This window comes from Protopterus annectens, chromosome 2.part1, assembly GCF_019279795.1.
Source record: "Protopterus annectens isolate FY-2018-M chromosome 2.part1, PAN1.0, whole genome shotgun sequence".
NCBI classification, from domain to species: Eukaryota; Metazoa; Chordata; order Ceratodontiformes; family Protopteridae; genus Protopterus; species Protopterus annectens.
The window spans coordinates 575,505,292-575,519,771 of NC_056729.1; the positions used below are offsets into that span (position 1 = coordinate 575,505,292).

The window sequence follows — 14,480 nt, forward strand, 5'->3', positions numbered from 1 at the left end:
TTTTATTTTTGTTTATTTTTGTTTTTATTTTTATTTATAAGTTACTGTTCGATGTGAATAAATACTTAATGGTTTTAATGAATGCAGTTGTCGTCTATGGTGACGAAGGTGAATTACACTTGCTGATATTTAAGTAGAGCTGATTATACACGCTTTGCTTGGAAAGACAATACATTTGAAACATTTATTTTATAGCTGCTCAACCAAGTGTCTTGCTGAGGTTTTTTGCATGTGGAGCACAATCATAAGCAAACACCTGTAGGCACTGCAACAAACAAACAAACTTTTGGGTTGAGAAGTGGTAGTGGAACAAACCTGCCCTGGCCGTGGTCTCAGTGCTGCTTGTTGTTGTATTCATACTCTATTTTTTCAGCAGTACACTCCTGTTTGTTTCTAGTTTTGTCGTGTTTGGATTCATATATATATATATATATATATATATATACATGTGTATATATAAAATATTCTCACAAGAATCTTACTCTAGATAAGACAGGACAGACCAAGGGCAATCCTGATTTCCCCGCACTGGCCACGCCAGCACTGGTACCTACTACTACACAGTCGGTCTCCGTTGCCACCCTGGCACCTACCCCAGATCCCAACCCTCCTCTCCCAGCAGGGGGGACAGATCTTGCATCTGCAACTGCAACTGCAATACCTGAATCTTGCAGCCTGGCTTATTCCTTGATTTCTTTCCCAGTGACCAGCCTAAGCAAGCAAGTGCTGGACATCATTCTTGAAGCCAAAAGACCCAGTACAAGGAAATCCTATGCTGATAAGTGGAAAAGGTTTTTCTCCTGGTTTCGATGTAAGGAGAGGACACAGCACTGCCCTCTTTTCCTCTAATCCTGGATTACCTAACAGATCTACACCACAGAGGCCTATCCTTCTCCTCCATTAAGATCCATGCCTCTGCTATTTCGGCTCATTACAACACTAAGCCACCTCTCTTCTCTCACCCTCTCATCAAACAGTTCCTGAGAGGGGCAAACAACTTAAGGTCACCAAGGAGAGGACCCACCCGTGCTTGTGACCATAACTTTGTACTGGAAAAGCTCACACTGCCCCCCTTTGAGCCTGCAGCATCAGCAGAGTTAAAATTCCTCTCTTGGAAAACAGCCTTGCTTCTGGCCATCACTTCAGCTAGAAGAGCGTCTGAGCTGTAAGATCTTATGGCTGTAGAACCCTTCATTATTTTTCATGCTGACAGGGCCTCCCTCAGGATTAACCCTTCCTTTATGCCTAAAGTGTGTGTGTCCAGTGTGGCTCTCAACCAATCTATCCATTTGCCAACCTTCTTCCCTAATCCTCAAATTAAAGGGGACAGGATCCTGCACTCCTTGGACGTACACAGACAGCTCAGATTCTACCTTGATAGGACTAAGCCCTTCAGGAAATCTGACCAGTTACTAGTCTGTTTTGCACCAGGGGCAGAGGGCAAGGCTATTTCAAAGCAAGCAATTTCCAAATGGATAGCACACTATCCATTTCTGCTACAAATATCATGGGAAACCAACCCCTCAGGGTGTGAGAACGCATTCCACTAGGGCAACTTCTACCTCTACAGCATTCCTCAGGGGAGTGCTTACCAGGGACATTCTGGAAGCTGCTACCTGGTGTTCTCTACACACCTTCACCAGGCATTACCACCTGCCTATCTTTTCCAAATCCAGGGCGGATTTTGCAACAACAGTCCTGCAGGGCATCCTATCCATCCCCAACTCTTCTTGACTGCCTCCACCCTTTCTTCAGCTTTGGGAATCAGTCCAAGTGTGATGGCTGCAACCGTGAAACATGAAGAACATCGTACAGTTGTGTACACTTACCATAAATGTAGATGTTTGAGTGTATTCACTGTTGCAGTCCTGGTTTCCCAGCCTCCAGCCCCCCTGTCTCTCTCTCTCTCTCTCTGTCTCTCTCCTCTCTATGTCTATTACTCACCCCCTTACAGGGCTATTGTATTTACTTTTTACTGGTTGTGTTTTTCCCACCATAGCTTAGCTCCCTGTTTGGGGGTCTCCTGACATTTGGGGCAAGAAAAACTAATGTAATGGTGTCAGCTGCCTGTTTTTATACCCCTGACGACCTGACGTCAGTCCTGAAGTGACAGCAACCGATGCAGAAATACTAAGTCTCTGGTATTTGGGCTGAATGAGGGCTACCTGCAGGCAGATTACCCAAGTGTGATGACTGCAACAGTGAATACACTCTAACATCTACATTTATGGTAAGTGTACACAACTGTACTTTCTAGCACTTTGAAGGCCAGTAAGTCATAAGCTAACAACTGAAACTGGGAACCCTATGTCCATCACAATACATTCAAGAATCCCATGTAGGAAATTGCAGCAGGCAATACAAACCTAAACAGACTTAACAAAACAATAGCACACAAATCATACCAAACTGATTCTCCAGTTATTTTCCTGTTCACTATGCAGGTGTTATTCAGTTTGGTATGTCTGTCATCCAGTATGTCATGATCCACATAAAAGCATTGAATTTACCAGAAGAAGGAGGGTACCTCAGTAGGGCAATATAGTCCATGTAACTTCTGTAGAGTATATATACCGAATTTGACATAACTGATGAGGGATCAACAAACCTCTGCCCACACTGATAACTTGGAACTTAACAGGCAAATTAATTTATTAAAATCAACTTAGCCTGAGATTTTAATTTAATGTAGTTTCTATATTTGGTGTTTCTATTGTGATCAGCTGAATGGCAATACATTGATCCTTTGTTTTTGTTTTTAATTTTTATTTAGTTATTTTAGTAGTTACTGCCTGAATAACTGTGTTAGCAATCTGATCAACAGTTTCTGAGAAGTGAGAATTAGAATATAATCGCGTAGGTACTCATTGAAGATTTACACTTTATTAATGTCAGTTAATATATTTTTCATTTTTTAGAGGTTTCATACAGAATGTGATTCTAAAGGATCCAAATAGTTCTTTTTTCCAAGCAGAAAGAGGGCATTTGAGACTATCTGAGGTAAGACTGGATTTCATTTTTTTTTTGTTTTGTTTTATCCTTAGAATGTTTCACAAGTGTGTTCCTTTATGCACAAGCAAAATTGCTGCCTTTTGAGAAAAAAATTTGAATAAGAGACTTTGGCTCTAGGTGATTGTCTCTGTTGAAGTTACACCCTGACCCCACGTGCAAAAAATAGGGAAAAGGGGTGATGGATAGACAAAATTTATAACTTTCTGCTGCATTGTACTCAAAATGCACGTGTTGTCAGTATTTAGTACTCTGAGGAATGTAATTGATATATCCTTTATCAGCACCCATGCTCCAGGTTTATTCAGAAGTGGTATTGTATTATAAACCAGCTACTTTAAAGTCCATCTTCAGCTCAAAACGCTGCGTGTATTAGAAGTGGAAATGTCCAAACTGTTACATGTATACCATAGTTCAACTCTGCTACTGTAAAGGTTTATTTTGTATACAGTACAGCATATTAAGAATTGCTGTTATTTCCTAATAAAATGTATTTTGTAAAAGCAAAATTTTTAAATTCTTACATTCCTAAACCGTAGTTGAGATTGTAATTTACAATTGTTCATTCAGCCTCCTTTAACACTTAGAGAAAACAAAACTACTTATGCATAAAGCAAAAACTGCAATCCATAGCTGAGGTGGCTCTGCACTATGGAAAACCACATTTAGCCATATAAAACCATAGTTAACTGCAGCATGGGATGCTACACAGACTGAGTGCAGAAGCCTCAAGTGAGCCCTTGGAACACTGGGACTTGACTGAAAGAGGACAGCTTATATGGTACCTGCTGCTGTGTTTATTCATGTTTCACTGTTGTGTTCCTGCTTATGTTAAGAGGAGAAGTACCTTACAATCTCTTCCATGGCTTAGTCGGTTGCTGTCCTTTACCAATAATTTTAAATGTATTGTCTGCCTTGAGTATTCACACACGTCTGTGAGTGTATTTAAGGAGAATAGTTGCCCAGCTTGGCACTGTGCTGTTCCAAATTGGTGATCTGTGTTGAGAAGGAAAGTTGAGTTACATTTTTTTCCCCTGCATGGATTCCTCCCTTGACAATGAAGACTCCCACCTGATCTCAGATTACCCATTTATTCCTCCTTAGGTGATCATTTAGCCCATTTATTTCTGACAGGGTGACTGTTGTGGCAGCTGTCATCAGCAGCATCATCTGCTTTGTAAGCCATATTGGCACATGCTCACATTATCAAAGGGGTTAATATGCAATGAGGCAGTGCAAATGATGTACTCACCTTTGCATGTACCTAATAGAGGGTTCTACCTCCTTGTACACAGTATGTCTGCATGGTTCCCCGTCTTCACTGAGAACTTCAGTGCATGATTGTGACCAGGTGTACACACCTTCCCCATGAAATGAGGCAAGCTAGTTGAAAAGCATCATTCCTGTCCTATCCTTCATCAGCTTTAGCAAGTGTCTGAAAAAATAAGATTTCTGCTAAGTGTGGGATTTGGTTGTATTATCCTCTTAATTATTCTTGGTGAATTATGCCATTAAGTAGGTATATAGGGACTTTGACTAAAACAAAGATAACTGGAGCCAGTGGCCAACTGTACTATAAGTTCAAACTGGATGCAAATACATACTGCTAGGTTGTCTAATAAACAGCGTTAGACATTCACTTACTGATCGTGATGGAGTGCCTCCATGATGGGGGATAGATTTTAATAAATGGTTGCAAGCTTGCCAAAGCAGATCTAGAGCATGAGATTGAAGTGATCTTTAAATCTACCCAGGGACACCAGAAACCTTACTAACCCTAATTTTGGAAATTGCAAAAATTATTTCTTCCTTCCTAGGTGGTAATATTTGAAGCTGGGTGTTTATAGAACTTAAGACTGACATATGCCAAAATGATGATGGGTGTGACAGTATGTCGCCCTTTATTATTGGACATAATGCTTAAATGAATAAGACAGACTGAATATTTCCACTACAGATATAGTTATAGTTTTATAAGACAGGCCTTTTAAACCAAGGAGATATGGGTTTTCTTACCTTTCTTAAGATTTTAGAACCAGCCATCAGCATTTTTCAAGAGAGATGGTTATAGTTCTGCAACTTTAAATTGTCTGTGGCAACCTCTGTGTTTATGATTAGGATTTCTTTTAGTACTATTTTTCAGATATATGTGTGTCTCCTCCGTACCTTATGAGGAAAATGCAAGCTGTTGTTTAATCAGCAATAGGCATCTTTGTTTTGCAGTTCTTGAAGTTCATAATGCCGAGATCTGTAGAGGCCTGCTGTCCATGATTTCACCTGTATGAGAAGAGCACATTTGCTTTTTCCAGCTAGAATATTGGTTGCTAAGTATGAATTTATGTGGGTTTCAACAAATTCTTGAATGAACAGTTGCAATCACTCACCAAATCCTTGATATTGTGTTAGTATGCATGAAATCTCCAAAGATATGGAGGAGAAGGGCTTAGAGCTACTATATTCAAGGCCATGGCATTATGGTCATATAAGGCTAGAACAGCATAGGGAAAAAGTAAATATTTTCCGGTATGTCCTGAAGTGCATACATATAGTCTATTATATTCCAAAGATCTGGGTCTGGAGCATTTCTCCCTGGGCCTACGCTGAAACTAGGCTCTGTCCTAGTCAGACTATCCTGGTCAACAAATGTTAAATAAATAAATATTAGAAATGCCAGATCTGGATGAAAAGTGAGTAAATTACATAGGTCCTAAAGAATGCACTGCAGCAACAGTCAACAAGCCTTCATGTACCATATATACTGACAGAAGCCTACTGAGTGGTGTCATTTCTCATTCCTTTGTCTTTGCCATTATCCTGTAGAAATGTGTTTTGTTTCCATAGGCTTCTTTCCGAGCTGTGGGTATGGAGACCAAAAGGTTGTTAACTTTTAACCACACTTATCCAAGAAACCTGCTGCTGTCCCATCTTCTGTAGAAAAGGTTTCTAAGTATATGGCAAAATTGCATGTTTTGTCTTTCTAGGAAGATGGCATCCCATTTCCTTCCTTAAGGTTACCAAAAAAAATTATTTTCTGGTAACCTATTCTAGTTAACTTGGTGTGCTCTTGGTTAGTCAAGTGGATTTCCTGATCTGCAGCACTGTCTGGCACATGCACATTTAACCATGTTGACTGTCGAAATCCTTTGACAGGTGAATGTAACCTATTATAATGGGTTAAGCAATTTCAGTGTCCCACAATAGTTTTAGAATTTGTGTTTCCATGTATTTACTTGCAAAGCTACTTAACCAGACTGTTTAGCTTGATTTGTCTAATTACCATAAGCAAGGGCATACACGAAGACCGCTTTAAAAGCTAATGCCCAAATATGAATGGGAGAGAAATTTAGACAGAAGAGTTAAACATCTGCTTGGTTTATCTAATATGAATAACTTCAATCATTTAATACGTAACATGATCACCAGCCTGGGCATAAACCCTTACGTCACAAGATGGATCGCAAACTGGCTCTCAGACAGATCCCATAAAGTAAGAGTAGCGGGATCTATGTCCCAATCCAGACCAGTAACGAGTGGTGTGCCTCAGGGCTCTGTCCTGGGGCCCCTCCTGTTTGGCATATACTTCTCAGAAGTACAGGCAAGCGTGGAAGGGCTATGGCTGAATAAGTTTGCGGACGACTGCAAACTGGGTGCTATAATAGAGTCTCTGGCCGACATGGAGATCCTCAGAAGGGTCTAAATGAGACTGATGCATGGTGTCAAAGCCATGTTCTCAAGCTATGCATAGTAATCCCCTTTGGAAAAACAGAGTACCCGCAAACTACAACATAGGAGGTAATCCCCTGAAATCTGAAGAAGAAATAAGGGATCTAGGGACCCAAGTAGATAGTCAGCTTTCCTTTGATAGCCATGTTGCCAAAGTGGTTAGAAAATCCTTCTATGTGACCCATCTGATCACAAAAGGGTTCGCATCAAGATCTAAGGATGTATTGAGTACAATGCAGAATTGGAATGTACCTGGCTAGATATCTCCAGCAGCTGGAGAGACCACAGAGGTACCTAACCAAGAGGATTACTGGCCTCAAACAGTTGCCTTATGCAGCACGATTAAAAAAGCTAAGACTGTTCTCTGTTGCATACCGCTTTCTCAGACGCAATCTCTGTCTAACGTACAGAGCCATGTGCAACCCAGAATTGTTGGACATGCTCCATCTTAGCAAAACCAAATCAACTCGAGCTACACGCTCTAGGGATATAAACCTCAACACAACAACGAATAGAACATGCTGGAGGGATAGATTCCCTTCGCAGAGACTTCCCTTACTATGGAACAGGGTCCCGATCTACATAAGACAGAGCCCCTCACTATCACTCTTCAAGAGGAACCTTGATGAGTGGATGGGTAACAGAAAGTTCACACCGGGGATCACACCAACAGCACTACTAGATAGGGGCCAAGGGTACTAGCTGCTAGTACAAGGGTCTAGGGAACTGCTAAAGGGGTGGTGAATAATGCACAACGTGGCTGGGCTAATATATGCCTTTGGGCAGATAGCCCAGTACCAACCTATGATGTATAACAGACATATTCTAGCAAAGATCAGTGGTTTAATGACTACATACAGTAGCTACATTTTGAGAGCCTCCAAGATTGCAAAGCTTAAATCACATTGAACATGCATCAGTAGTAGTGCAGCAAATACAAAATGATGTGCTGTGAATATAGGACCTGCTGTATATAGAACATACGGACCTGCTGTATATAGAACATACGGACCTGCTGTATATAGAACATACGGACCTGCTGTATATAGAACATACGGACCTGCTGTATATAGAACATACGGACCTGCTGTATATAGAACATACGGACCTGCTTTATATAGACCATACAGACTTGCATAAAACTTGTGCAAGCTAAAATGAATACAAAACTATGTAATGTCCTGTTCAAATTTAAAATACATCGCAACAATAATGGCAATCAAGTTTGCAGCAAATTATTCCTCTGAAGCTACCACCACTGAGGACTCCTCCCTCTCACCTTCTGTATTTGAGGAACACATTCTTAAAGCACTCGAAGACGCTTCCAGTATGGGACCAGAAAACCTGACAGGTTGTCTAATAAGCAGCGTTAAACATTTATTTACTGACCCCCTCCTCAAATGTTTCATGCTAAGGCTTGCTACCAGTTATGTAGCTGGATCTGTTGGTGCACTGCTGTAGCAATGCCCCCTCCATAAGGGCAGGCCCATCAGCCTGATGAGCCTTGTCTATATAGTTATAGAACTCATTAACACAGAGTTCATAATCAGTAATTTGATTAAGCTTGGTGTACTGCATTTCTCCTTTTTAAAGGGTAGGTCCTGCTTCTTGGATCATTCACACTGTTTAAGAAGGTCACCAAGATTGTCAAAGTGGTGTTGCATACCTCAGTCTAGCATTTGATGTCATACCACATGATGGCATTGTTTATAAGTTAATGGTCTTAAAAATAAATCCTTAAGTGGAGAAATGGATAACCAGCTGGCTTACGGATAGAATACATGTCATCTAAGTGGGTGACGCCTCCTCAAAGTGAACATGACCAGTGGTGTCTCACAGTGATTTGTACTGGATTCTGTCCTGTTAGTCATCTAGTTTTTCAGTCTTTCAAAGAAATAGCAAGAGATCTCTGGTTAGCAAAGTTTGCTGATGACTGCTAGTCAGGTGTGGCTGTCAGAGACCATCTGGATAAATTAATTCTCGAAAAGAACTAACTCAAGCCAATTCCTGGTGCTTAGAAAAAGGGTTCAAACTAAATGCCAAGAAATTTAGCATAATTCCTTTTGGAAAGCAGAAACACCATGTACCTTATTGCATTGAAAATATGCCATCACCATTCAAATCAGTAGTCCGAGAACTAGGCACTAGAAGCCCCTTCTGACTATCACATGGTGACTGTAGTTAGGAAATCCTTATACATTTTTCAAGTAAGTGTCAGAGGCATGTATTTTAACATTAAAAAAGCCATTGTTCCCATATATTCTAAATTAAATGTCAGTGGCACCTCTTCTAACATCAAAAGTCATTATTCTCATGTATTGTGCCATAGTCTGACCTGTTATAGAATGTAACTCACCCTTAATCATAATGAACCATGAACAGAACCAGTCCTGTAACATAAATCCAAAGACCACACTAGGACAGTGTATTTAGTGCTTTCATCCACTTTTTATTGCGTGAACTTCTTCAGAAAAAACAATTTGCCCTACCCAAACTTCCTTTTTATATCTTGTCTCTAATAACATACAGGAAATTACATCAAATAAATTTAAACTAAAAATATTTGCATAGATAAATAGATGCATCTGTGTATCTTTGATTTTATAAAATAATTTTTTTCTATTTTTCTTTGTAGTTAAAAAGTTATTTTGTACAGATGAATGCATAAAATGTATACATATGAATTTACCTGTATAATAAAAAACATTTTAAATTAATCGATTCATTTAAACTGGGTGCACTGTCTGCACCAACTGCCAAAATGCTTCTTTGCACTCTAAAATGTTATGATCACGTTCAAACAAAACCCTGTCCATCTTCTCTAAAACAAAGAATACAATTTTTTTAAATCATGAGAGATGAGCGCATGTCTAGCGAGAAAATTTTTTTTTTTTTTTTTTTTTTTTTTTTTTACTAAGACAGTAAAAGACAGTTTGGATCATCATGTCAGTATGCAGCAAAATAAGAACGATATAATTGGTGTGAGACAGGCGTGGTGTAATGTCTTACATCACCACGCAAATGATGGAAAATCAAATGGTGATAGCAACAGACACGGAGTTTTCGAATGGGTGAGCGTGTTCTGCTGAAGCAAACATATGGAATTATGTGTACAAACAGAATAGTGATCCCTTCACTACGGTGGCAGATATTACTACAAACACTAATGTAAGTAACCATCTTAATGATAACATTTATTTGGACACTGTGAACTGTAAAAAAGCGATTTATGAAATGAAAAGGCATGTTTTCAAGTATGTGACACTAGATTTAGAAATACAATACTTGGAAGAGTGCATTACACGTAAAGTTGTACCTCAGGGGCTATGAACAGCGAAATTTCCAAACTGTGTCATGCCTGGGGATGAACTGAGCAAAACTCTTATAGACTTGTATAATGAGACTGGTTTAAATATGATGCGTATCCTAGTGGTACATTATGGCAAGGAAGTCACTAAAATTAAGGAGAACATTAAACTAATGGATGAACGAATAAAGAATTATGGCTGCTCTAAGGACTTTATTGAATTATACAGTAGTCTAGACGCGAAGGCTGATAGACATAGGGCTACGATCATTTCCAGAAAGCAGTCTAAATTAAAGAGACATTTTTGCCTATAAACTAAACCAGGCTTATATTGTTCAGGAAGGTACACATGAGAGATCAGTGACTAACAGCTGTGGTCCTGGGAACAGTCATGTATTGACACAGCCTTCTAATAGTAGTGTACCGAACACTGAAAAGGTGACATCTAATCAAAATATGTTAAATTTAGAAACAGACAGCAACAATGTTACAGTTACACAAAGTGAAGGTTCATCGATGGATCAAAACAGAAACAACAACGAAAATAGGGCCAGTTATGCACAGGCTGTTTCATTGGACAATACTGGTACTGGTTACAACAATGGCCCTTTTCCGATGGACAAATCAGAGATCAAACGGACTTTGAAGTGGTACAATTCCACTCAAAACAAGGGGAGGGGGGAAAACAAGAAAAAATGGTAAGCCACAAAAATGCACAAAACTATTGTCTTGATATTCTTAATTTATCTAACATCTCTTTGTCATTGGAATTAGAAATTGTGTTGAAAAAATGTTTTTTCTTTCATCCCTGCTGGCAATATGAATATAGGAAAACTTTTAATAGATTTTAGATTATATTTGAGAAAATTGAATCTAAGTTACATTATGCAAGATGTACTAAAACAGACGAGTATAACAAACAATAAAAACCTAGATGACAGGCCAAGTAAGCCTAGCACTTTCAATCCTCCCCTACAAACTACTCTTCAGGTTTTTCAGAGTATATGTGAGAGTGAATTTAGGAAAATTGTTTATGGAGATTACAAAGACAGTCTTACTAAAGATGAGCACAATGCATTACATAGCTTAAGTAAGAACCCAGATATTAGAACTATGAGAGCAGACAAAGGTGGAAAAATAGTCATTATGAACACAAAAGATTATGAAAGTTCTATGGAGACTATGTTAGAAGGCACAGACACTTACAAAAGGGTGAGTTGTGAATTAGTCAGTCAATATGACTTACAAAAAGTTGGATGTTGCGCTTTTTGACATGTTCAGTCAAGATGAAATCGACAATAAAAATTACAACTATTTATTGGTTGAACATCCAAAAATAGCTTCTTTTTTAGTATCCCAAAAATTCAAACTGACCAAAGAAATCCTCCATGTAGACCCATTATTTTGGCTAAACATTCAAAAACAGAAAACATATCAGTATGGTTGGATTATATCCTTAATCCCATTGTTCAGAAATCAAGACATTTTCTCAGAGATTCATGGCATTTGTTAGAAATTCTGAGAGATTACAACATAACAGAAAGACAAATTTATTTTGGTACTCTAGATGTTAGGTCCCTATATACTTTGATCGATCAAGAAAGGGGTATTGGATATCTTAGAGAATACTTAACTACCAACACTAACTTTACAGGTGAAAAAGTTAACACTGTTTGCAGTTTGATGGATTTGGTTTTAAAAAATAACTTTTTCAAATTCAACAAACTTTTGTACAAACAAGTGTCTGGAGTAGCAATGGGGGCAAGGGTAGCACCTGCGTTTGCAAACCTGGTTATGGCTAACTGTGAATTGAAGTTTTTAAAACCAACATCCTAGTTTCAGCAAAGTTCAAGTCTGCTACAGATACATAGATGGTTTGTTCTTTATTTGGAATGGAAATTATGAGGAATTTGTGGATCTGGTAAGGGACCTCAGTTCCACTACAGATTTTTTGGATTTTAAAGTCAGTGGATTTGGGGATTCTATTAACTTTCTAGATTTACATGTAAGTATAGATATGGAGAGAAAAAAGTTTGTGAGTAGGGTTTATAGAAAACCAGTATTTTCTAATCAATATTTGCACAAAGACAGTTTACATCCACAACACATGAAAAGGGAAGTCATAAAAGAACAAATCATCAGATTAAGTAGACTAACTTCTGATAATGACATTTATTCAGAAGAAGTTCTGTTTTTGAGATCACTTTTTATATCCAGAGGTTACACAAAGGAGTGGTTAAAAAAGATAAAAATTAAGTTATGGTATTAAGAAGGGGGGTGGCCTCTCCTATTTTGCATTCCACTGACATAATGGTAAGTCCGGTGAAGGAGAATACATTAAGTGAATTTGAAAATAAATCACTGAGGTATATGAGTGCATTTCCTATACCTATAGTTAATGAAATGTGGCACATTAAAAACATCATAGGGAACAATTGGAAAGTTATATTTGGGAACAAAGAGTTAGTGTCGACATTAGGATTAGCACCCAGATTCACATATAAGAAGGTAACTAACATTAAGAACATGGTAGAATTTGGAAACAACACAACCTCTAGTATGACTAGAATAGGATGTAACAAAAAGGGTACTTACGCTTGTAGAAACTGCAAACAATGCAGGTTCATTAGTAACTCTTCCTTTGCGACTCTCAGGCACCCAAACAAAATCTTTTGGGTGAAAAACTATTACAACTGTAATAGTGAATATGTTGTATATATTGCTACATGCATGTCTTGTGAAAGTTATTACATCGGAAAAACTGTAAGAAGTTTAAAATGCAGGATATACGAGCACAACTTGGCTATTAAAAAGAAAGACAAAACAAATTCTCTCGCTGGACATGCGCTTATTTGTCCTGATTTTAAAAAAATGTGTATTCTTTGTTTTAGAGAAGATGGACAAGGTTTTGTTTGAAGGTGATCTTAACATTTTAGAGTGCAAAGAAGCATTTTGGCAGTTGTATTTAGGTTCGGACAGTGCACCCGGATTAAATGAATTAATTAATTTAAAATGTTTTTTATTATACAGGTAAATTCATATGTATACATTTTATGCATTCATCTGTACAAAATAACTTTTTAACTACAAAGAAAAATAGAAAACATTGTATTTTATAAAATCAAAGATACACAGATGCATCTATTTATTTATGCCAACATTTTTAGTTTAAATTTATTTGATGTCATTTCCTGTATGTTATTAGAGACAAGATATAAAAAGGAAGTTTGGGTAGGGCAAATTGTTTTTTCTGAAAAAGTTCATGCAATAAAAAGTGGATGAAAGCGCTAAATACACTGTCCTAGTGTGGTCTTTGGATTTACAGGACTGGTTCTGTTCGTGGTTCGTTTTGTTTTTTTGGAGTTCTCTTAAGTTTTCACCCTTAATCATGTAACTTGCCCTGCACATTAAAAAAAATGTGGATTCGCAACAAAAGGATCATTGGTTTCAGAAGCCTTGGCAACTAGTACAGAGCAAGACCTTGCCCTTATATTTAGTGCTATACAGGCTCCTGAGAGGATACAGAATTAAAGGCATTGACTTTCATCAAGGAATAAATAAAACTAGGTAGAGAGAGAGAGATTCATCACACATCACCACTCTGTACTCTGGAACAGACTTACATGTCAAGCAATGCAATTCCTTGTCATTCTTCAAACATAGCTTGGACAACTATATTGTTGCCAGTAAATTTGCCCCAAGGGTTACAGGTGTTACCATCTATGCAAAGGGTGGTGCAGCCTGAGAGTGGGTGTTGCCAAGGCATGTACGGCCTTTGGTTAAATTTGTCTGGTCTCTCCTATGATCCTACCTTAAATAACAAGACCACTAAGTATGCTTGACAGTTATTCAGGCAATTTGAGCATATAAACAAGAAGTCATTTTACTATGAGAAGGCAACATGCTTTTTAATGACTGGCCTGTTCTGCGTGATACAGTATAACTACACGTGATATATACTGTTTTCCTGGAAAGCATGGATAATGGCTGGCTGCATGTAGTGAAGCATGGCTTTCTATGTATAACACAAAAATGTCTTGACAATTTTACAATACATCTAAGGTCTCACATATGTAACTGATCAGTCGCACCATATAGAGAAACCTGTTTTTTTGTAATAATATGCTAAACAAATAAAAATACAACTTCTAAAACAGTATTTATTTCCTATGCTGCTTTGGCTTGTTTCCTTGTAAACTTAATCTTCTAACATGACATTCACAATATTTCTGTTCAGATTCATATTGCAAAAGCCATTTGTGTCTTGGATTCACCTCTGCAATAAAATGTGGTGCTCAACTTGCATATATTATGTCTCCAAACAAAATAGCAGATAAATGACCATACAGTTTAATCTGAAATCCAGTATATTTGTATTGCTACCAGTGCCTGAAAGAAGAACAGGTTACAAAAATATGACTTTCTCCCTATGTGGCTACTG

The 14,480-nt window shown here is 38.1% G+C and overlaps 1 protein-coding gene across 2 annotated transcripts in view; it reads left to right on the forward strand.

Moving 5' to 3' along the window:
• EPHX2 (epoxide hydrolase 2) overlaps positions 1-14,480 on the forward strand; it is a 3,146,492-nt gene that overhangs the window by 224,374 nt on the left and 2,907,638 nt on the right. For both annotated transcript variants that reach the window (XM_044062350.1, XM_044062351.1), the window contains exon 2: positions 2,919-3,000. In XM_044062350.1, the coding sequence (XP_043918285.1) occupies positions 2,919-3,000 (82 nt within the window). The remainder of the gene's footprint in view (positions 1-2,918; positions 3,001-14,480) is intronic.